Source organism: Mastomys coucha, unplaced genomic scaffold (assembly GCF_008632895.1).
Source record: "Mastomys coucha isolate ucsf_1 unplaced genomic scaffold, UCSF_Mcou_1 pScaffold4, whole genome shotgun sequence".
In the NCBI taxonomy this organism is placed as follows: Eukaryota; Metazoa; Chordata; class Mammalia; order Rodentia; family Muridae; genus Mastomys; species Mastomys coucha.
In genome coordinates, this window is record NW_022196910.1 from 42220244 (window position 1) to 42245245 (window position 25002).

Sequence of the window (25002 nt, forward strand, 5' to 3'; positions counted from 1 at the left end):
ACCTCAAGGCCCTCTACAGCAAACACCTGCACCTTTTCCAGGAATGCAAGAGAAAGCTTTCCTCATCATGCCTCATTAGCTGAGAGTGGCAGTGATTACACAAATGTTGAGCGTGGGGTGGGGGCAGGGGAGATCCAGAGCTTCCTGGACTCATCCACAGACTGGCAAAGTAAGAGAGACGGTTGCTAGCTGCACCAGCCGTTCCAGACACAGCACAATTTTGGCAGTCCATTCTGAACTGAAGCCAGGGATGGGATACCAGATAAAATACAAGATGCCTAGTTAAATTTCAATTTCAGATAAATGACAAATTTTTCCACTTTTACTGAGCAACCTCATATATTTATCTGTATAAATCTGGCGACCCTAGTACCCGGAGAGAACCTTCCATACAACTCTACCCCTGAATTCAATCAAAATGAACTGAAAACCCAGCCTGAACCCTGATGTGCCCAATTCAATTTATGCTGCCACTCAAAGAAGCCATCTCCAACTGTTCAAACCTGGTGTGATATTAGAACCATTTGGGGAGTTTTAATAACACTTCAAACGTGGCCACTTCCCCAGAGGTTCTGATTTAAGCTCCCAAGAGTTCGAACATAATTCTCGCACTTGAAGCATATCAGAATCTTCTAAAAACCCTTCTCTGAACAGACTCCCCAGTCTGTTGGTGGAAAGGCTCCTCACCTGGGATCGTGGGGAGTGTCTTGAGGTTTCATTGTTTTAAAGTGTCTGAAGAGTGGGCCTTGAACTTCATCTTGGAAAATTCTCCCAGTCTTGGCCCTGGCAAGTCAAAAGCATGGTCCCTTATCTCCTAGTGTGAGCTTCAACTAGGAGCTCTCAAGAAACAGACTCTTGTACCCTGGGGAGTCACTGTCTGTATTTCTAAATATTTTCAAGGCAATTTCTTTGTAGATTAAACTTGAAAGCCATAGGCCCATATAGTTCTTACTTTCTCCTAACCCTCTCCTGCACTGTCCCACATCAAGAGCCCCTGTGTCTATCTTAGAATGACTGTAGTCATTCCCAGACATAAAAAGTAAGTAGACAACTCCGGTCTACACCAAATCAAAACTTAGAAAAGCACCAACTTGCCAGTATCAAATTTTGCATAATGAATATTTGGTATGTGCTTTTAAAGCCAATATATGTGGTTTAAAAATGACGAGAGACGTAAGGGATTGCTAAATACTTGCAATTATTTCAAGTGGCTGCACAGAAAATAAGTGAAGGTATCATAAAGCAGGTATAATTAGGAGTAATGGGATAAATTAAGCGCAGAAAAATTTACTCTTGATGTTGAAATGTGTTTTGTTCACAGCAAGGTCAGTGGCCCCTGTGGTGGTGCCATTCACATGGCTGAAACTCTTCCTCCAGGTTAAGTAATTTTCAAACCTCACTAAGGGAGCTTTTAGACATGAGAGGTTCTCAAAAGCTCCTTTACTGTCTAAGTAGTGATCTGGATGGTTTAATGCGACATTTCCTTACTGACTTTCAACATTTCCTGTTGCCAAATTGCATTTTTTTTTTTTTTTTTGCTTTATTAACTTGGCCTCTCAAGCATCCCTTTGAGGTCAGTAAGAATTGTTATTTCTACTTTTTACATTAAGGTATCCTAAGGTATAAAGGTAGACAGACCTCACCAAGGTCATTCTGCAAGTTAGCGGTAGGCGCCTGTGTAGTCTCCATCCTCCTCCTCATTTAAATCAGCTTGCACTGATTTCCAGTTCTTCTGAAGTTGAGAGAGGGAAGACAATACATGGATGATGGCTAAAGCCACTGTTTAACAAGTGGTTTGCTGCTGTTGTAGGGATTCCTGTGAATTTTTATGCCATGTTTCAGCTTTTAGCAAATAATGCAATAATATTAGGTGTAATGAACCATTTATTTTATTTGGACCTACTGGTATATTTGCATTAGGTTGAATTGGTATATTATGCCAAATGACTATCTTATTTTCTTTTTTTAAAAAGATGTATTTAGGGCTGGCGAGATGGCTCAGCAGGTAAGAGCACGGATTGCTCTTCCGAAGGTCCTGAGTTCGGATCCCAGCAACCACATGGTGGCTCACAACCACCCATAACAAGATCTGACACCCTCTTCTGGTGCGTCTGAAGACAGCTACAGTGAATTACGCCAGAGCGAGCAGGGCCGGAGCGAGTGGGGCTGGCAGAGGTCCTAAGTTCAATTCCCAGCAGCCACACATGTGATGGCTCATGGCCATCTGTACAGCTACAGTGTACTCATACACATAAATAAATAAATACATCTTTTTAAAAAAGATGTATTTATTTTTATATATGTGAATACACTGTCACTGTCTTCAGACACATCAGAAGAGGGAATCAGATCCCATTAGAGATGGTTGTGAGCCACCATATGGTTGCTAGGAATTGAACTTGGGATCTATGGAAGGGCAGCCAGTGCTCTTAGCCTCTGAGCCATCTCTCCAGCCCCCCAAATGACTACTTTAAATGAAATCTTGTTTGTTTTAAACTTGCTGTGGATCTCAAAATGCTCAGGCTTAGGTACCACACTCTTCAGGGTACAGTGATACAATCACATTCTCCAATTTTCTCCATTTAAAGTTTTCCTGTAAACCATTATCCTCATAAGAAGCAGGCTTCCACTAAGCATGACCCATCTGTTTAGATCTCAGGGTTGTATCCACCCACTGCGATCCATCCACACACTTGGGGGGTGGGGCAGAGAATGTTCATAAAGAATGTGTATATTGCTTACTTCACCTTACTTCATTCTGGCCATAAAGAAGTTCCAGGTCTCTTGTGTTAAATAAAAAACGATATAAAGTGGGGAGGGGATGAAAATGGGAAATGCTTACCCAAGTGTCATATTTCTCTAAAGATGGTCACTTTTATTGGAGTCGAGGAGGGAACGGTGTAGATAGATCCAGAGTAGGTGTGAGAAGGGGTGCCTCTTCCATCACGGCCTTATTTTAAAGCTCTTCTGCCTTTCCGTTGAGACTGAAGTCAAGACATAACTCTGCTCTTAACTACCTCCAGTCAGGGAAAATGGCAAGAATTTTATTCTCTCACCGAGCTCCATCATATCTAGTCCTTCCTAGTTTCCCAAAGGTGTGATCAATTTCAGTTCACCGTTCTTTCAAGGGTCACCATCCGCAAGTATATTTTAGGCTGTCTAATTCCACAGAAATATTCTCCAAGGCGTACAACTTCCTCCTCTACCCAGCCATTTTATAAATAAACTCTATGTGAGAGTGCCATCTTTCTAACCTACTTCATGCCAACACATGTACAGGGAAACTTAATCATCTGAAAGCCTGCTCTCGGTCATGAGGGATAAACATGAAATGACTCTACAATAAAGCGTTACAGCACAGAACACGGCACAGTTTCCAGAAAATGGCAGAGCCAGGAGAGGGCAAGTGAAACAGACACTTACTGGGTGGTCAGCATCAAGCTCGGTGCCATACATGAGGACTCTGTGAGAGCATCTGTCTAACTCAGAGATCTTCCGAGGGAACCACGGCACATCCTCTAGTTCTGCTGAAAACAGTGCAGGTTTGATAATATTAACTCGCCTTTGGAACATTTGTCATATTCCAAAGTCACCCAATAAAGAAAAACAATCACCCTTGCCTTCTTCTTCTGTCCAAATGCTTTCAGGTGGATTCAGTGTCACAATGGTGGTCTGAAATTTCAGCAACTGAATGAGCTCATGGAATTCCGTTTTGCTACATTCACAGTCCACAAAGATTTCAACTTCAGAACTTCTTCTCCGGGACCTCCTGGATTCAATATGAAGCATGTTGACATGTTTCTCCTGGGGAAATATGAGGAATATCTCTAAATCACACTCAGGTCTCAACAAATGGAGTGCTCATCTTGTGAGGCTATCAAAGAGTAAAGTGTCAAGGACTTATGGAAGAGCATTGACTATGCTTTGGTTGATTAATAGATGTGAACTTTTCCAGCTATTTTTTTTTTTATCAATAAGAAAGACAGGGCTGGAGAGATGGCTCAGAGGTAAAGAGCAATGACTGCTCTTCCAAAAGCCCTGAGGTCAAATCCCAACAACCACATGGTGGCTCACAACTATCTGTAATGAGATCTGATGCCCTCTTCTGGTGTATCTGAAGACAGTGATAGTGTACTTATATATAATAAGTCAATAAATCCTTAAGAAAGAGAGAGAGAGAGAGAGAGAGAGAGGGAGAGAGAGAGAGAGAGAGAGAGAGAGAGAGAGAGAGAGAGAGGCAAGTTATCACGGCTTTGAATAGGTTGTCCTGTCTCATACCCAAAAGCAGATGGCATTGAAGGCATATAAAAGACACTATGAGATATAACCTGGCATCACTTCTCAGAGAGGCACACATCCCATGACTACAGCATGGTTATTGACAAGGAGATTAGATTGTCTATTACATTACCATAAAGTAATATCCTAAAATGTGTATTTCCATACTCTTGAGAAACACAAAATGCAAACTCTTAATTTTATAACAATAAAAGGCTTACTTTTAAAATAATGTTTAAGAATAAAGCAATCATTTAGAGTCAGACATAATGACTCATAAAAATCCCAGCACTCGGAGAGTGGAGGCAGGAGGCAAATTCTTCTAGGCCACAGAGCAAGACCCTGCTGTATATAATAATAATTTAAAAATATAAAAATAAAGTAACTCTTCTTTTAAAAGTGAATCTTTGAAATGACAGGCAGTAAACAGGTGGTGTGCAAAATGCCTAAGATTAGGAAAATATTCATCAAAGCATAGTCTGAGCTTTAAGGGAGAAAAATGGAAACAGGAATAGAACACAAGGGAGAATCTCCAGGCGAAAAGGGAAACAACTCGGGAGGAGTGAAGAGGCAAGACTCAGTAACAATAACCCCTAAATAGAACCACATTGGAACTGTCTTTGGCATCCTCCTGGCTAGCTTCACTGGAAGATATATTCTGCAGCTGTCATTTTGTGAATCTTTTTTTAACAAGCTGTTCCAGGAATAACTTTAATGCTTAAAAATCTGGTTTAAGTCTCCCATTGATACACTTTTCTCCTTTGATAACTGTAGCCTAAGGTCCCCTCTCCATGCTCTACTCCATATGCACACACTGCCCCATTACTTTGGTGACTGCACCTGGGTCCCGCATCATTTCTGATACAATCCTGGATGTTCTATTTCTGTTTTTATTAAGCTTTGCGATCATACTCTATTTTATAAATTGCCTAATAATGAAAGTGGGATCAATATTAAGTTCAAGGCCCAAGAGACTCCGCTTTCATTGTGCCATTTGTGGCCTTTAAGGTTTGGTTAAATCAGAGTAGGTATTTTTAGACTGGGCACGGAGGTCCCAATGGGTTAAGTGGTTCAGCTAAGACCTGGTGAATACCGGATGGCAGAGTGCAAATTCAAAGTGCGAACCCCTTCTCCAGGGATTTTTTTCTGCTGCACCCAGCTGTCAAATTGAATTGGCTTGCCTTCAGGCACCGTATGGACACAGCCCTACATGGCATAATTATGTGTAAAATACTACTCTAGATTTCTATTAACAATGTTTACGGTACCTGATCCTTTCTTCAGGGCCAAAGGGGAACAAGGAAACATGTTCCGAGTCAGATTAATTCCCAATCTATGGTCATCTAGAGGCATCACAAATAACACTTCCTGTCTGCATTTTACAAAATTACTTCATCCAAATAAGCCAGTTAGGTAGGAATTATTATCATTGCCATTTTACAAATGAGGAAATCAAACCGAGGAGCACAGAGCAGTTCGCCAACCCAGCAGAACACAGGTCCAAATCCCCTAACTATGTGTCTACTACACAGCAGCCTAAGGCACTAGAAGGAGCCCAACTGTTTATCTCACAGCTCTGGTGACCAGCCATCACTCCCACAAAGTGCAATTTGTAAGGGGTTTTTGCTTCAGGTGAAAAAGGCATCAGGTGTACAGGGTGTTCGTCCTCTCACCCAAGCTCTTCATTTATGACTCAAAACAAAGATTCATGCCAGGGACTATGCCATACCTTTCTATAAGACACTCCCTTAATTACGTTCATGAGATGGGGCTTACGAGAATAAGTGCCTGAGCTCATATATCCCTTTTTTTGCAACAAATATGCTCTTATTACATGTGTACAGTTCAAATTTAATAAATCAAAGCAGGGTAAAGACTTTTGATATTTTGAAGCACTGTGTGTCTGTGTCTGTGTGTGTATATGTGTATGTTGTGTGTGTATTTTGTGTGTGTATGTGTGTATGTATGTGTATGTATATGTGTGTTGTGTTTTGTGTGTGTATGTATGTATAGGAATGTGTGTTTTGTGTGTGCCTTGTGTGTGTATGTGTGTGTTGTGTATTTGTGTGTTGTGTGTATATGTGTGTTGTGCATATGTATGTGTGCATTATGTATATGTGTATATATTGCATTTTCCACTTTAAAGCTCACATTTTTGAGGTACAGACTTTTCACCTGGCAACAAGTTAATGAAGTTGCTATAGGCTGAATCTGAATTAATAAATCACAGTTCATGTAAACCTACTTATTTCACTGCTAGGCAGAGTAAACTCCATTTTTAAAGCTTTGTGACATTTGGTTCCTTTGAATCTTTTGCCATGTTACCCAGAAATGGATCCAGAGATGACTTAATAACAGGTGACAGGTCTGTCACCAGGCACACAGCCACTTTGAGGATGCAGAAGGATGTGTGCTCTGCATTTACCTGGAAGAGCCTTAGTGCTTTCACCAGCCCGCCAACTTCATTCTTCAAGGAGAACACAACCGCTGTCTTGCTGCTCTCTGTAGTGTTGCCTTTGCTGGGCTCTTTGCCACTTTTCTTGTCCTCGCTGTTGACAGCCTTATTCTGCTTCAAGAAAGTAGAAGCACAAGAGTCAGTTATATCCCAGGGATTTCCATGATTTAATTTATCCAGAGATTCCTCTTAAATGCTGCAAACCCCACCTAGCATACGAACTCAAAGTGGAGTTGCCATTGCACCCAAGTCTGAATCTGCCTGCTCACTGAGGAAGTCCATGACAGAAGAGCGTGCCAACCAATCCCTCCGTGGACAATTGAGTCTGGAATGTGGCTACTACATTTTAGCCACATATAGGACTGGCAGTTGGAAAGGCAGAAGAAAGAGAACCAGCTCGCTAACCATTAGGAGCACACACGACAATTTGAGTTATAAGTAACTTTTCCCAGCTAAGGATAGAAATAACAGGCCTAGCAAATCAGACATTGCAGAATTTAAAAAACAAGTCTGGGAATGTTCCATTTGACAGACAATGTAAGATTATGATGGTTTGTTTTGTACTCATTACATAGGATGCAAAGTTGGGCAAACAGAGACCTGACTTCCTAGCTAATGGTGGGGTACCACCATCTCACACCAGTTTACTATATCCTCATAGAACAAACTAAGATCTGCATGTTTACATGGAACCCAGTGATAAGCGGTTTGCCATTGTCTTCCTTCTATTTCTCTACTGGATTTATTTCCATGCATTAAGATAACCTCACTCACTGAGTTTATATATAATAGGGATGGATGTTTTATTATTTATGACTTGAGGGAGAGAAGAAGCTAATGCTGGCACTGGCATTCGACAGTTTGTTTGGTCATTAGAAGCTCAAAATGTCTTCATATTCTCAGCAGCTGCTCCCTCCTCTCCACGTAACACCCAGGTCTTGTATGTCCAAGAAGCATTTTTATGGGAAAGTGTCATACATTAACCATAACTGAGGGGTTTTTTGTGGTTTTTCTCCTTGCAGTTTATTACGACCTCAGAATTTCTCAATGTAACACCTCATCCAAATATTCATGATACTTGAGTGTTAGAAAATCTATTTTGCATTTTGGCCTCATTTTCACAAATTGACTTAAATAGTGCTAAGAAAGTTGCTGTGGCTGTTTTTCAGCATTTGTGCAGTAATAAATGGAATGGACATATTCGGAGCTATGGCATTAGCCCGATTTTTCTCCGACAAGCTGAATTTGCAATTGGTTGATAAACAGAAAGGACATCTGTGAAGCGTCCCTTAAATTTTTGATGACAGAACCCTGGATATGTATGCTATTGCATGTTAGCAAATCAAAAGCACTGTGTTTATTAAAGCTCATAACTTGTTCAAATTAATATCTAAACCTTTGCAAGAACTGTAACTTTTCAAATACCATTCTTTAATGTTAGTATTTTAAACACACACCCACACACACACACACATACAAATCTTGTAAATATTGAAGCAAGCAGAATGCTTCTTTAACTATTTCATCAATTAAGCTTTAAAGAGGGAGTAATATGGCATGCAGGAAAACCTTTAAAGGATTCTAGTTCCTCTTTTATTCCAAAACCTGTACTTAATCCCAAGAGTATACATATTAGTTCTGTATGGCATAGGAGACAATATTGCCTTGTAGAAACCAAAGAGATGTATTTAATTCTTTCTCCCAAATCTTATCAGCCTTTCAAATTGTATACTTTGAGGGAGGAGTGACTTTAGCACATTGGTTCACATAATCTTTCATTCTTTGTGATAGGAAACTTCACTTTCTATTTGAGGAAAGTTTATCTCCCAGCAACTCGCCCAGCTAGGCAGACAGAAGGAAGGTAGTAAGACAAGACTACTGAGGAGGAGGGAATTGAACTGTACGCTTACTCTACAGCAGGTGACCATATGGTGAGGTTAAGACAATTGATACCCTAGAGAACAGAGACTGCCAGACTCAATACTCACTGTTAAGCCGCCAAGTAGCTGATGCTCTTCTGGCACCGCTGAATCCAAGGACAACCCTCTCCTGGCCCAGTATTTACTGGAAAACATCATCATTGCAGGCTGCATGGCTCCCGATGTAATTTTCTTTCTCAGCAGCAGGGGGGACCAGAGGGGCAGCCTTGGCAGAGATGGAGCAAAGACAGTGGCAGCTGCCTGCTCGGGGCGCTGTCCAGAACCCTGGTGCTGAAGAGCAATGAGCCTCCTCCCCTCCCTGTGTTCCTTTATATTAGTGACTGAGGACTGATGGAAAGCTGATTAGAAAAAAACTCATTTCTGGTTGCTGATGGCTACAGTCAGATTACGTCTAAAGCCTGGGGTTATCTGTGCTCATGATGAGATTTGTTTGTTTCGTAGGCCGAGTAGCTCTTTGGGAAGAGATGGTGGGGAACAATACATCAGGGTTATTATTATTTTTTCGTTCAACCAAACAGCCGTCGTCTAATTTTAACTCTCAGGCCTGCTATTGGAAGATTACATTCAGTCTTTAAGTAACTATTTAAGTGCTTTGTGCTTTTTAAAAGAAAATGACTTAAGAAAGGCTTTTCTGCAGCATGAAGTTATGATGTGCAAATTTTACATGTGTGTATATGTGATGGCTTTCATAAGAGGTCTGTTTCCAAAATCTGTAGTGTCTCCATGTAGAATGATATTCAGGTTATTGAAATTCGAGGCTTGAACTTAGCTCAGATGCTAACCTTCTAGAATGTTCTTCATTAAGTAAGAAATATATGGAAGCAAAATGCCCATAGGCCCTCATTCCTTGGATACTTTTCTGATACAATTCTGTTGCTCTCCATCTATAACCTGATCAGACCTAGCAATCTGACAGGCATAGACAAAATTATATTTGTACTTCTCCAACTTTAGAAAGCCACAGGAAAACTTGCCAATCCTTTGAAGAATGGAAAATTCTTAACCAAAAGTACATGTTTAACTGAAGAACTAAACAAAATCTGGAACTTGTACAGTTTGATTATATAGAAAACAAAATGAGGATTGTTCAGAACAAAAATATATATGTTAACACTGGATTTTAATTGTTTCTGGAGACTTGAGGATTTAGGATTATTATTTGATCCAACTCTGGAAATAATCATTCAGCTTGTATTTCCTCTGAAGAGCAGCACTGAGAGGCTAATAGGAAAAGCAAATATTAATAAAGTAACTGAAGTAATTATAAAAAATGATAATTGACAATGCTAAGTGCCTATATTCTGAACACTTTCTATTATGAATTTATACATCAGAACATGATCAGTTATCATAACAACACTCACAGAGAGTTGCTGATTGTGTGTGTGTGTGTGTGTGTGTGTGTGTGTGTGTGTGTGTGTGTGTACTAAGGCTCAAAAGCTGTAGGTAAATTGACAAAGGTTCACATGTTCACACAAATAAAGAATGTCCAAGGTAGGATCTTAATTCAGGCAATTTGGTTTCAAGATCTGTTGGGACCCAAAAGCCCCTGACATCTCAATCTCCATCTTGTCCCTGGGCCATCGTCTATTAACTAACACTCTTTCATTTCTTCCACTATCTTGCTTCCATTCCTGTAATTGACTTGGGACATTTTATGATAGGGGGCTTTCTGGACTTTTTACAATGAGGACATTCCTTTCTGGACAATGGGGACATTCCATTTACGTTAACCAAGTGATAATACCGGTTTGGTCCATGCACCTGGGCAAATACCATGTGGTCTGTAGCTTTTTAAGCTCTTTGTTTCCCTAGAGTAAACTGAGACTTGAACAGAATTTTTGTCTCATCTCCTTCCTTTGTGTCTCCTGATCCCAATTTGTTGTTGTTGTTCCCTTCCCTAGAGAACCCTGTTGTTTAAGTCCTGCAGGTTGTGGCAAGGATCCATGTTCTCTACCATTATACTGTACAATGTCCTCAAGTACTTCAAATAAAGAGAAGGATGTGAAGAAAAGTGGACTCAACAGATCACAGACTATATAGAGCCTTTCATAAGAACAAATGTACAACTCAACAAAATTTTGTGGATCCCTGAGTTTATATTAAGCATTGGAAACTAACTCCTGAGGACGCAAATAAGTGTCCAAAACTGCACTGACCCACAGAGATCACAGTCCAGCTGAGAGAATCAAGTTGTGCAATAACCAAGTAGAACAAAGGGTGTCAACCTCTCTGCAGAAGACACAAAAAGCACAAGGCACAGAGTGGTCAGTACCACATATGCTATGGAGTCCTGAGACTCTTGAGGGAGTTGTTTGAACTGACTTTTTAAAAGTTATTTTGGCAATGGAAAACAGCAAGGAGATGGTTTGAAATATAGGGAACAACATAACAAAATGTGTAGGAAACCATTATTGTTCAAAAATGATGTAATCTAGATGTAGGGAAAGGATGAGCCCATGAGACAAGTTAGAAAGGGAAGCAAGATCTAGAGAACAAGATCTCCATGACATTGTTACCTTTTCTTGTAACTGAAAGTCGATTGGAAAGGTTTCCTACAGTGCAGTCATGTAACCACAGTGTTATTTCAGAACAGTCGTACTAGGAAGAGGACTTCAAAATGGAAGATAGAAAGTTAAACTTAAAATATCTCACCCAGAATACAACAGCCTGGTTTAAGATAGTGGATAAAGGATGCAATGAAAGGAACCAGAAATGTGAAGTGGTAAAAGTCCAGAGGCTACTGCCCCTACGCAAGCATGGGAGCTGGTGAAAGCATGCTGTAACTGCAGATCAGTGGACCATTCAACCCTCACCAGGCAAGCTTCTTCTTGGAATAGATGCTAATTAAGACAAAGACCAACAATGGACAATGAACAGAGGATGAGGGACCTTCGAGTAGTCGTCACTAACTGAAATGTCTTTATCAAACACTTTCCTTCAAGGTATCAATGCTGAGAAAGCAGAGTGTTTTGATTGTTTGTTTTGATTTTTTTTTTTGTTCTGCTCTGTTTTGTTTTCAGTTTGGGATATGTTTTTGAGGAGGAGAGGGAGGAAGAGGACATAAAGTAGAGTACATGAGAAACTGGTAAGGATATGCGAGGAAGTGGGAAAGGAGAAAATAGGAACAAAATAAGTTATGTAAAACTCTATATAAATTGCTTTAAAATAATATTAAAGTTCATTTAAGGTATTTGCTGAGTCTATTCAATACTGTAACCACTTTTGTTCACTTTAAAGAAATATGGAAACAACATAAAAGTTTTCCTTTTCTTTTTAAGGCCTAAAAGAATAATATAAGTTCACAAGCATCAGCAACAAAAACTAGAAGCTTAACAGGATATAAAAGAGTGATCAAAGTCTTTGCAGACACAAGAAAACTGAGTTACCAATAAAGTTGCTGAGAAGCAACTTGATTTACACTCAAGGATCCCCTATATGCTCCATGTCTCTGGCATTATGAGTAAACAGAGGAGTCTGTGAAAGAATTGTCCAGAGTCTGTAAGCAATAGTCAGACAATTCCAAAATCCACAAACAAATTTAGTCATCAATTCAGTGTGGTATTTCATATGGTCAGACATATGAACTAATCGACTAGATCACATAGCCTTTAAATAATCCACTGTATTCGTGGTCAATAATTTTCCAGGAGAGGCTCCAAGATAATACACTGGGAAAATACTAATCTGAGCTAATCATAGGGTGCCTAGTGCCAGTTGATGCATCTGTAATGCAACCCTTAAATCTGCAGCTCAAGGAAAATCCTCGAAGAGGAGAACAGAAAGAATGTTAGAGCTAGAGGACTCAAACATCTGCTGCTAAAAGAGTGCCTTCTAGACTTGACCCGTAAAATTTCAGCTGTATGGTCACCTACACAAATCTACATGATGACAAATGCCAGTGTGGATGGAGAAAATTTCATAAGTTTTCCTCAGTTTGAAAACTACACGCAACCAATGACTGCTGGAATGAGCCCTCTAATATTAGACTGGATAGGTTATCCAATCCCAGTGGATCAGCCCTGTTCATGTGTTGAGGAACAGCTCTGGCTAGGAGAGGGGTTCCTGAGGAAGGGGTGTTGGGGAAAGGTAAAAGAATGACTTGAAGTCATTCATGGGTACAAGCTGACTGCTCTGTGTTCTGCTGGAGCTAGATCTACAGGCAGCTGTGTGGATAGCTCAGCTCTTGAAGACAGAAGCCCAGTCTTTTATTTACATATCAATTCAATTGTTTACCAGGGTTCCCTTTTAATTATCGTATAAATCAGTATTTTATTACTTTAGCCCCTTGATTCCTAGAGACAGCAAGTACATTGTTTTTAACATAGCAAATGAACTCACAGATCTGCCTGCCTTTGTTAGCACAAACAATAAGTTTAGCTGGATGGGATCCCATCCTGAGACTACCATTCCCACCATGCCAGGATCTAAACTTGCTCTGTCCTGGGCTAATTTTGAACTCAGGAATCTGCCTGCCTTTGCATCTTTCTGCTCACTAGTGAAGCTGCCTTTGTTCTTTTTGGTCCATGAAGCCCCTCATACAGTTCATACTGCATCCTTATATTTTAAATAGCTGAGAAATTATACATTCTTGAACTCATGTTTTCAAAGCTCTTTCCCACAGCCTTAATGGCTGTCTTGAAAGTCACAGCATTTACCATTTAGCTGAGGACATTAGACACACATGGAGTCATTAGCCTTGGCAGGAAGAATATTTCCCGAAAGAAGAATATGAAGCAAGAAAATATATACATTATTATACAAAAAAAAAGCCTTATGCCTAGTAACCATCTCTGAAAGAGTTGTCCAGAGTCTGGAAGCAGTAGCCAGACAATGCCAAAATCCACAACAAATTTAGTCATCAATACAGTGTGGTACTTCATATGGACAGACAGATGGTTACCTTGCGGAAACCCATGCTCTGTGGGCTCTGCATCAGAGGTGGGAACACATTGTCCCTTCCACAGAAGCCGTGCAGGACTTGGCACACACATACAGACAGGCAACAATAAATGGACTCCGTAAGTTTTGCGTGTGCATATGTGCATGTGTGTGTGTAAAGCAGTAATAATTAAAGAAGCAGAAGCCATGAATTTGACAGAGACAGTAGAGGAAGTAAAGGGGGAAATGATATAAGTATAGTAAAGTATGAAATTATCAAAAAGACAAATCTATACTATAGAAGAAAATATTGATTGTACCTTATTGAGAATAAAGAACTCCTATGATTCAGCAACATTAAAGGAGTTAGTATTGGGGCTGGAGACATGGCTCAGTGGTTGACATAACTGGCTGCTCTTCCAGAAGACCAGGGTTCAATCCTCAGTACCCACATGGCAGCTCACAATTGTCTGTAACTACAGTTCCAAGGGATCTGACACACAGAAATACATGCAGGCAAAACACCAATGCACATAAAATAAAAAGAAAAACAGGACTGAATACACACATCTCCAAAGATAAGATGGTTAATAAGCACAGGAAAAAATACTATACAGCATTAATAATTAGAGAAATGCAAATCAAATGTAAAAAATGAGATGCTGCTTCAGACCTGCTAGGACTGTTAGAATCAAAAATAATAGATGATAAGTAGCATTGCTAGAGAGTCAGAAAATATAGGCTTTTCTTACATTGCCAGTGGCTCTGTGAAGTGATGTGGTCATTTCAGGTAATAGTTTGGTGGTCATTCAATACTTCATTGAGTTATCGTATGACCTAGATGTTTTTACCCCAAGTATGTGGAAAATAATAGTTGTTTGAAAAGAATACCTGACAGTTTCTCAAGACTAAAATTAACTAGAACTCAACAACTCAACTGTTTAGGGTATACATCCCCCAAAAGTAAAAACATAACCACAAAAAAAGACTGTACACAATTGTTCACAACAACATTATTTGTAAAAGAGAAAGTAATCGGGGCTGGAGAAATAGCTCAGCAGTTAAGAGCACTGACTGTTCTTCCAAAGGTCCTAAGTTCAAATCCCAGCAACCACATGGTGGTTCACAACCATCTGTAATGAGATCTGATTCTGGGGTGTCTGAAGACAGCTAAAGTCTTTATTACATATAATAAATAAATAAATCTGTGTGTGTGTGTGAGAGAGAGAGAGAGTGAGTGTGTGTGTGTGTGTGTGTGTGTGTGTGTGTGAGAGAGAGAGAGAGAGAGAGAGAGAGAGAGAGAGAGAGAGAGAGAGAGAGAGAGAGAGAAAGTAATTGCCAGGCAGTAGTGGTGCATGACTTGAATCGCAGCACTTGGGAGGCAGAGGCAGGCAGATTCCTGAGTTCAAGACCAGCCTGGTCTACAGAGTGAGTTCCAGGACAGCCAGGGCTATATAGAGAAACCCTATCTCAAAATTAAGAGAGAGAGAGAGAGAGAGAGAGAGAGAGAGAGAGAGAGAGAGAGAGAGAGAGAAAGTAATCCAAATATCACCAATTGCTGAGAAGACAAACAAAATATTATCTACTGTAAGTTGAGTAACACCTGATGGGTGTACCTTGAAAACATTGTGCTAAGCACGTAGACACAAGGACTCATGAGTTCACATGATTTTGCTTATATGGAAAAGAAGCCATAAAAAACCAATAAGGCAGATTCATGATTGCCAGGGGATACAAGGGTAGAGTTGGAGAACTGCCACGGGGTTTCTTTAAGGAGTGAAAACAATCTAAAAATTGGTGATAGTTGCTGTCTTACATGTTTCATCTGTTGATAAAATACTGTGAACAAAGCAACTTAAGAATAAAAGTGTTTATGCTAACTACTCTTCAAGGGTATAGTCTAGGCCCTGTCACATTTGATTCACGATCAGAAAACAGACAGCAATAAATGCAGGTCGGCTTGTGCTCGGCTTGTTTTCTCCATTAAAGCTCAGGATCCCCTGTGCCAGGGAATGGTTTCATTCACAATAATGATGTATTTTCCCACACAAATTAATGTAACCAAGATAATCCCCCTCAGGCATGCCCAGAGATCCATCTGCCAGGTAATTCTAGATTCTGCCAAATTGACAACACTAACCATCACAGTTGCATAACTCTGTGGACATACTAAAAGCCAATAAACTGAATTCTTTAAAAGTGGTTCTTATAAATGTTGACTTTTGTAATAAAACAGTGGGAAATTTTTAAAGTAATTTTATGTTACAGGAATTATATCTCAGTAAAACTTTTATATTAAAAAATTAAGTTAGAATCTTCTATTTTTCTCCTCCATTGCAGAAAGCCAAGCAGATTCCTCATTCTCTTTGTAGACAGAGGCTTGCATGCTGGAAAAAGGTAACAAACCAGGTATCTAACACCAGGCACAGTTAAAAATATAGGAAAGTAATTAAGCAAGTACACAAACTGGATTGTGAGGCTCCTGGACTCAGAAGGTGGAAAACCAGATATTTAGCTTCAAGCCAGATAAGGGGGAAAGTCTCTTGTGCTATCTTGCCTACAAACACTAAGACTGAGACCTAAATACAGTGATGCAATTGCCCAGTGACATCCACTGCTGCGAAGCCCATCTGAATACTTGGTAGCGTGTGAGGTTGGATTTGTGACAACACAGAAAACTGACAAGTGAGAAAAAAGAAAAAAGAAAAAACTTGATGAGAAAAATCCAAAGAGGAGCAATCCGATTGAAAACAGCATTTACAAAGTCATACCGATACACACACTACATGCCAACTTAACCAATGCTATCTCACCTGTATGGTAACATAGAAAGGCAAGAAAAGCCTGTGCTTACATAAATGTGGGGGTGGGGTGAATAGTGACGAGAAGAGGCACAAGCTCATCTCTTTTTTTATATTGGATATTTTATTTATTTACATTTCAAAAGTTATCCCCTTTCCTGGTTTCCCTTCCGGAAACTCCCTATCTCATCCCACTCCCCTGCTTCTATGAGGGTGCTTACTCAACCATCCACCCACCCACCCACTCTTGCCTCTATATTTCCCTATACTTGGGCATCGAGTCTTCATAGGACCAAGGGCTTGTCCTCCCACTGATGCCTGACAAGGCCATCTACTGCTACATATGCAGCTGGAGCCATGGGTCCCTCCATGTGTACTCTTTGGTTGGTTGTTTAATCCCTGGGAGCTCTGGGGGATCTGGTTGGTTGATGTTGTTGTTCTTCCTATGGGGTTGCAAACCCCTTCAGCTCCTTCAGTCCTTTCTCTAATTCCTCCATTGGGGATCCTGAGCTAAGTCCAATGGTTGGCTGTGAGCATTGCCTCTGTATTTGTCAGGCTCTGGCAGAGCATCTCAGGAGACAGCTACGTCAGGCTCCTGTCAGCAAGCACTTTTTGGCATCTGCAATAGTGTCTGGGTTTGGTGTCTGTATAAGAGATGGATCCCCAGGTAGGAACAGTCTCTGGATGGCCTTTCCTTCAGTCTCAAGCTCATCCTTTAAGATGAGACATCAATAGTTAATGAAGAAAACTGAAAATCAAAGTCATGATGGGATGTGGGTGTGAGCGTTAAATCATAGCAGGCAGTCAGACAGTTGGAAATTTGCATTTGGAGGAGGGACTAGAGAATGGGTAGTACTAGAGGATGAAGATACAATTTCTCATGAAAGCCACATGTATGTATGGTCTTGATTACAATATAGATGCCTAAACTGTATTGCATAAACAGCATGTTGGTTTTAATAAACCTAAATTCAAATTTTAACTCTGATACTTGCCTTAGCTCCACTTTTTATCAGACCTTTGTGGAACTGCTATTCTGATTAAATTGAATGTATATGAACTGTTTAACATGGTGGATACTGGATGCTCAAAATGCTAGTTAAATCCCCACGTGTATCTTGTTGAATCAGAAGCCAGAGTTACACAAAATCAGGCATTGGCTGGGAATGTTTGGCAGAATTTAAAGAAATGTAGATACTGGGTTTCATTGTGGTTGTCTGCATAGTCAATGTGCAGGAAGTCTTTAGTCATGAGGGAAGATACTGGGAAGAATTTTAACTTAAATAAAGAGGTCAGGAAGTGAAAAAAAGGAGTGGGAAACATAAATTGAAATATTATAAACTAAGATCTCCAATATAACTTCCTATAGGTGGAAAAGAACCATGTGACCATAAGTGGCCATAGCGGTGACTGGCTGAGATACATATGTATATATAGTGCCTTTTCAACATAGGTATCGTTTGTCGTTAAAAATAATAATAAAAGCAAGAAAAATCACTATCCACCAGCCTTTATTAGCAGCCTCAGACTACAGAAACAAAGACATGGAAAAAGTATTTATAAATATTAAAGGTAACCTGTGTAAACTGAGAATCAAGGAGATGTAGAAGTGTCTATGGTCCTCACCGGGAAGTTTCCCGTCCTATCAATTTCTGTTTATTAAGTACAATGAGTAACTGAGATCTTTGTATTCTTCCTTTCTGTGCCACACATCCTCACTATCCTGGCTAAATAAGAAACCAAGTGAAAACACAAAGTCACCAAGAGAAAATTAGGCTGGGTGTGCTAGCCTCCAGAAGATGAGTTGCCTAGCATGTATAAGGCCCTGAGTTTGACCTCCAGGATAATGACTTAAATAGAAGTTTGCCTTGCAACTTCCCAATAAGAGTGTGTAAGGCAGGCAACAGAGTTACTTAAGGGGAGATGTGTGCACGGGATGGGTTGAGAGAAAAGCAGCAGTGATTCCACAAAAATCTGATGGTTTTGCCTTGAATAACTTGTCTTCTTGATTTCAAAACATCAGTCCAGTACTTCACATCTGTGCCTCTTAAACACTGAGCAAGGCAATAGAAAGAGTTTTCCATTATATTTTCTAATATATACCAATTCAATTTTCTAATATATACCAACTCAAAAATCAGTGTGTCTGGATTTTTTCCGTTGACATATGATTCTATGGGGTTATGTACTTCAGGTTCTTTAGAAGGCACAGCTAAATGTTAATGTTATCCACTACTAATTTCTCTAACCACTTATATTATGTGAAAGTAACTCTGGAGCTTATGTCACGTGATTTAAGAGCTCAGCAACAATAGGAAATAAACCCGAAATGATTTCCTTTTAAAAATGCACGTAAGCATCATTTCCTTTTCCATCCAGACATTCACAGCCAACACATGTATAGTTAATGAAGTACATAGCTATCTGACAATTTAAATATGTACAAATGAATATAAAAAATAAGGCAGAAGCTTGGGAGCTAGAAGGTCAGCATTTTCTTTGGAACATGGAAAAACCCCACTGTTCTGACCTTCAGTAGCCTGTCCCCTTAACATTCTTAGCCATTATGGTCAGTGCCACTCACTGTGTTCCTAGGAGATCTGAGTGATATTACACTCACATGATTTCTGCCACTTGTTTCACATCACAAGTTAGGTACAGCATACTTATTCCTGTCAATCACCCTTATACACTTTATAGACTATAATTTTGAAGGGAAACATAAACGAAAGGTACTTAAGCTTTGAGGTTGTATTAACCATTCAGAGTTACAAAAACAGCCCAATCTAAAACTAAGCCAAGAAAGCCAGTTTGGCACCAACCCCACTAAAGTGATCTAATTTTGAAGCACAACTCTGTAGGTCTCTATGATGACCAAGGACAGGTAAGAAGGCAGCTTGGTTCAACATGACTCAGTAGCCAGTGTTGGTTCAGACTTTGAGACACTGGTTGTTTATTTTGGGTATATTTAAACATAGCACAACTTACTGGGGGAAAAAATCGTGGCGATAATTCATTCAATACTATGTGCACAATGAAGGCAAAGACATGGATACATCAAAACTGTAAAGTACATGTGACATCTTCCATAAAGATGGGCATTATAGATTGAGCGATAGATAAGGGTCTTGGGGGAGGCTCTAGTGTGGTCTCAGTCAGAGGTCACCAGGCTATTAACCACCTCTAATACCAGACTTCTGAGCAAAAACTAAGTTCTACATCTCTCTTTTTCATGTTCAACATTCCTGGTTTCCCTGGTGCTTGTCTGTGAGCACAAGAACCTCTGTGCCTCCTACATGCAAACAGAACCAGCTGCCTACAACCTCAAGCATCAATTTGATCTCTAATAAAAATGCTTAAATAGACACTATCATTTCCCACACTACTAAAAATGTTTACTGCTGTCATGCCTAGGTATTATGGGACAGGGCTTCCTTTTTTTGCAGTATTTGCGAAATTTGTTATATTGACCTAGAAATGGGGCTTGAGAATCATACTGCATCAGTAGGTAAAATAGGAGGTAAACATGGTGTCCTCATAACCACCTTCACAAAGAGAATCAATAAAAGGTGAACACAGTTAGGCTTGTTTGAAGATAAAACCGAAGTATAGAGACAGTGATGTACATTGGGACAGTGAGAAAGTAGCTCCATAAAGCCAGAACACAAGTTGAATTTGAAATCAAAATGACCTCAGTAGGAAACAAACTGAAGGGTGCCTCAAGGCTATATTGGCAGCATAGTATGTCTTGGAAGAAAAAATATCACACTTAAAGATTTTAAAAGATGCCCAAAGATAGTGGCAATAACTCTTTGGCATGTCATTAGAACATGTTACTGTTCTATCATGCTGGGCACCACATTAAACATTTTCACATGCACTTATTCTTCACAAATGAAATGGGCTTTATTCCCACTTGCAGATGAGGAAGTGGGGGCTTAGTGTCACAGTCACATTGCACTTGGTTTCAAACCGAAGAGAAACCCTCAAAAAGTATCTTATCTGCTGCTCAACATTGTAAGTACAGTCCCTTCAATTCCACAGTAGTTCTACAGATTCCATAGTAGCTCACCAGTCATGTCACAGAACAGATGACACACACACAGTAATTAAAAACCTAAAATCTTTGGTTGGTGGTTTAGTCCCTGGAGCTCTGAGGGTACTAGTTAGTTCATATTGTTGTTTGTCCTAAGGGGCTGCGAGCCCTTCAGCTCCTTGAGTCCTTTCTCTAGCTCCTCCATTGGGGACCCTGTACTCAGTCCAATGGATGGATGTGAGCCTCTACTTCTGCATTAGTCGTGTACTGTCAGAGCCTCTCAGGAGATAGCTATATTTAGGCTTCTGTCAGCCAGTGCTTGCCTGCATCCACAATAGTGTCTGGATTTGATGATTGAATATGGGAAGGACCAACCAAAGAGTACACATGATGGGACTAATGGGAACAGTGGTTTTTGTTTTGTTTTTATTTTTTATTTTGGAAGGGAACCTGGGAAAGGAGATATTGTATGACATGTAAATAATAATAACTTGAATTCTTGCAAATAAGCCATTGAGGACAGTTTGTCCTTGTATAGCTTAAAAATGGCTGTCTACCTATTCCAACATGGAAATGCTTGAGATGCAACAGGATACAGCCAATCTTCACACCTGCATTCCCAGTATACATTCTTGATCTTTTTTTTCCTTCTACTTCCTTAAAGCTCTCCTTTGAAAAAAAAAGTCCCTTACTGACCCCAGTAAGAAAAATGGGCTTTGGAAAAGGATCCTCCATCTTCAAATTCACTCTTTCCAGATAATCACTTTTTACCTCTCTCAACCTAACAAAAGCGATAGGCTTGGAAACTTTAGTGAATGTGATGGCTGTTCTTGGTTGTCAACTTGACCATATGGGAATTAACTAAAAACCCATTTGGGTAGACTTGTGAGAGATTTCTCTGGATAAATCACTTGAGGTTGGAAAACCTATACTAATTCTGGGCCAGACCTTCAAGACATGGAAGCAGCAGTTTTACTTTTTGCCTGCTTGCTCTCATTCTTGCTAAGCTCATATATCCTGCTGCTAAGGCAATTTCTTCACTGGAATTAGAGCGTATTTCTTCAGGATTCCAACATGGAAGATGAAGGCATCTGGGCTCATGGATTGAACAACTACTGGATTCTTTGACTATTAGGTGACAGCCATTGTTGGACTAGACAGATCACAGCAATCTTTCTATGATTGTGTTCTGTATCATGTTGGAATTATCAGAGGGAGTACAATTCTATCATCTTGGAACTCAAACAATAAATCCAGCATGTCATCATTGGACTCTCTAACCCAGAACATGAACTATTGACTTTGAACAAAAAGTGAAAATATTTGGCATAAAGTCCATTTTTGGGATAGTCTGGAAAACCCAGTCACCACAGGGCAGGAATGCTCATACTCACTAAGATGTAGGCTATTTATACCACAAGTGCTAAAATGTAGATGGATCAGTTACCTACTCAATTTCTCTTGTAGTTGGTTTCAGCAAATGCAGAGGCCAGCAATTGTCATTTCTTGGACTAGCCAGAGTACCAGGTATTTCTCAGATGAGGCAGAATGTGAGAGTGCCAGGTCAAACAAAGAGGGTAATACTTTTTTACCTGCAACTGAAGTGGGAACCATTTCACTGGACTTTATTCACATGCGTTTTATTTAATGATAAACAGAGACACATCCCCAGTGATAGTCTCAAGGAATATACATGTTGTTGGTTTTCAAAGTCTTTATGTGATTGGAGAAAGTCACAAAAGAACTACATCTTCCCTATCCAAGAGGAGGAAATGAAAAACCAGGCAGGGCAAAGACTTGTCATGGGGCTGTTCAGAAGAAACCACACAACAGCTGGTTAATGGTCACTGACGGAAAAAGGAATCAAGAGCTGCTGACGGGCAGGCAGGAGATATCCAATGGGAAACACGCTTTGAAATAGAGCCACAAAGGGCCAGAAGGATGGCTTCTGTGTGTTCTGGCTGAAGAATGATCAGGTCGAAGCAGGCTCTGGGTAGGCTCTATACATCCAATGTAGGTATGAACTCCATATTGGTCCAACAGCAGCTGATGTCCTGCTGAAGAACATGTACAACAAAGGCCATGCAGTCTTCTCAAGATTCCAGAAATCCAGGCTATGAGAGCTAACCAGAGAAGTGAACAGTGGGATCATAGACATGTTGGGACATGTTTGAAAACATGGATGACCAGAAAAAATGGAAGCAGAAACTGAGTGCAAATTGACAGAATTGCTTGAAATCACAACAGGTTTCATGGTAAAACATTCAGTAACTGGATACCTCCTGAACTTTAACCTCCTGAATGACAGCTGTCAGAGGAAGGGACCGGGAGACAGATAGTCCCCACTCCACAGCCAGGGATGCCCAGCGAGGCCCGCAGGCTCTCCAGGAGTCCTGCTTCCATTGCACTCCACCTCTGCTGTCAGGCATTGCACTATGTAATATGTCTTCAGTCATGCAGAGATTTGGAAACCACAATGGAACTGTTCTTATCAAGGTGTAATTAAAGTATCTCTTCACTTTCTCATGAAGAAATTCTTAGAATACTTGCTGAATGTTGCGGGTACCAAATATAAGATACTATGAGGCCAGCCTGGTCTACGGAGTGAGTTCCAGGACAGCCAGGGCTACACAGAAAAACCCTGTCTCAGAAAAAAAAAAAAAATTCAAGGGAATAATCTACATAAAATAGGCTATCACCTCTTACTAAAAGGCAAGCGTAACTAAAGCAAATTTATGTTAGAATTTCAATAAACTACCTTTTTAAAACATAATATGCCTTACCATCAAACAAAATATATTTTTATGAATTATTTATTGTATGTATATGAGCTCACAGTAGCTGTCTTCAGACACACCAGAAGAGGGCATCAGATTCCATTACAGATGGTTGTGAGCCACCATGTGGTTGCTGGGAATTGAACTCAGGACCTCTGGAAGAGCAGTCAGTGCTCTTAACCACTGTGCCATTTCTCCAGCCCCCTCAAAATATTTTTAAAAAATTCAACATAATGGTAATCCTTTGACTTCAAGGGAAGTCAGGAAATTGCTCGGATTCCTACTTTTGAACACTACTCTCAAAGACTCTGATTCATAGGTCTGAAGAAACTGGATAGTGTAGACCAAGGAAGTACAGCTGAACACTCAATATTTTAATTGAGGTTTGGCACATAAAATTAACATATCATAAATTATAGTATTCTATTAAGTAACTTGTAATACTTCTTGACTTTAGAGAAAATTTTCTCAAAATGCTTTTGTGAAATCATGATCTCTGTATAAAAACGCACACATAAGCACACAAGGCTTTCTTTGTATATTCTAAGATGTTTGAGCGCCTTTGAAAGCACATAGTGAAAATGCCCATGCTCGAGTGCCTGGCACATCCACGCACACAAGGTCAGCACAAACACCAGGAGTTACTTACACGACTATGCTAGGGATGGGTAGACAGGACTGCCAAGTTAGTGCCCATCTAAACACTGGGCACTCAAGGCTCCATAACCATCACTCTCCCAAAAGGACTGCTGAAAAAGGTTGAATCTCTATTAACCAAAACTAAAGTTTCCTACATAAAGAGATGAAAATTCTTAGAAACATGAATAAAACAGATCCTTAAATATGTCTTGTTTCTAAAGGAGGTAAAATTAGAAACAATCTAAATTAAACATCTTTATGTATCACTTAACATTATACATATTCTACATGCTGATATGTAAATATATACATACTAAAACCGTATGTGAGTGTGAACATTTTGTGAACACCAAAATGATCTTTTCAAAGGATGTGCCAAGAAATGTACCTGAATTGTATATTCCAGCAATCCAGTAGCTTGTTTACATGGTATTTCTAGCTGGCTTCATAGGCTGATTAAGATTTTGCCAACTCTAATGCATTACCATTTCCATATAAAAAATAATATAAAAAATGCGCTCAAAAGAAATGCATATTTTTAGTAAAAATATTTTTAACAAGCAGTTTCATAACAAAACTTGACAAAAGTTCAACTTATGAAACATATTAAATTTTCTTTAATCTGAAGTAGATATTGTATTACGTAGAAAGACGTCCAAACACCCACTGTCCAGGAAGAACAAGGAGGACATCAAGATGTTCTGAGCAATTTCCTGTATGGCAGGAAATGAAAGGCTGGAGATGTTGTACTTGTGAGCAGTTTATTCTTCTAAATAGGCTTACTCATTATTAACTGATAAGAGATAACACACAATATTAAAAACCTACATCTAACGGTTCTAGGGCCATGACTGTCTGTTAATACTCGGCTAGGGGAAAAGTTCCTTTGGTACCTTTACTTTCTGGGGAAGGAAAAAAACCCAATGTACACAACTATTACAGGACAGCTTCATCAGTGACATGCCATGAGCATGCAAACTGATGAACTGTGTGCTCACATATAAAGGAGTTGTCATGCATGTTGTAGCATCCATGACTCACTGACGTGATGGCTGTGACATGCTGAGGTCCACTTTTTCTAATGAAGAACCAGCCATTTCTAAGTGTAATGTAACTGAAAACACTAATTTAGCTTTGATTTTATTTTAATGATATGTACAATAGTTAACAAATTACAATTAAAACGGGATTTGTT

At 39.8% G+C, this 25002-nt stretch overlaps 2 protein-coding genes across 6 annotated transcripts in view; both read right to left on the reverse strand.

Moving 5' to 3' along the window:
• Tph2 (tryptophan hydroxylase 2) overlaps positions 1-8942 on the reverse strand; it is a 114829-nt gene extending 105887 nt beyond the window's left edge. For 3 of the 5 annotated variants that reach the window (XR_004112909.1, XM_031350083.1, XM_031350087.1), the window contains exons 1-4: positions 8722-8942; positions 6704-6847; positions 3615-3804; positions 3424-3527 (exon numbers count right to left, since the gene is read on the reverse strand). Coding sequence is in view for 4 of the 5 variants with exons in the window: in XM_031350083.1 (XP_031205943.1) it covers positions 3424-3527; positions 3615-3804; positions 6704-6847; positions 8722-8826 (543 nt within the window). In the remaining variant the exon portion in view is untranslated. The remainder of the gene's footprint in view (positions 1-3423; positions 3528-3614; positions 3805-6703; positions 6848-8721) is intronic. The other 2 variants (XM_031350086.1, XM_031350085.1) reach the window with 2 other exon arrangements.
• Positions 8943-23880: 14938 nt separating this feature from the next.
• The window catches only part of Tbc1d15 (TBC1 domain family member 15), a 62709-nt gene continuing 61587 nt past the window's right edge, over positions 23881-25002 (reverse strand). The window contains exon 18 of the mRNA XM_031350378.1: positions 23881-23958. Within this exon, the coding sequence (XP_031206238.1) occupies positions 23881-23958 (78 nt within the window). The remainder of the gene's footprint in view (positions 23959-25002) is intronic.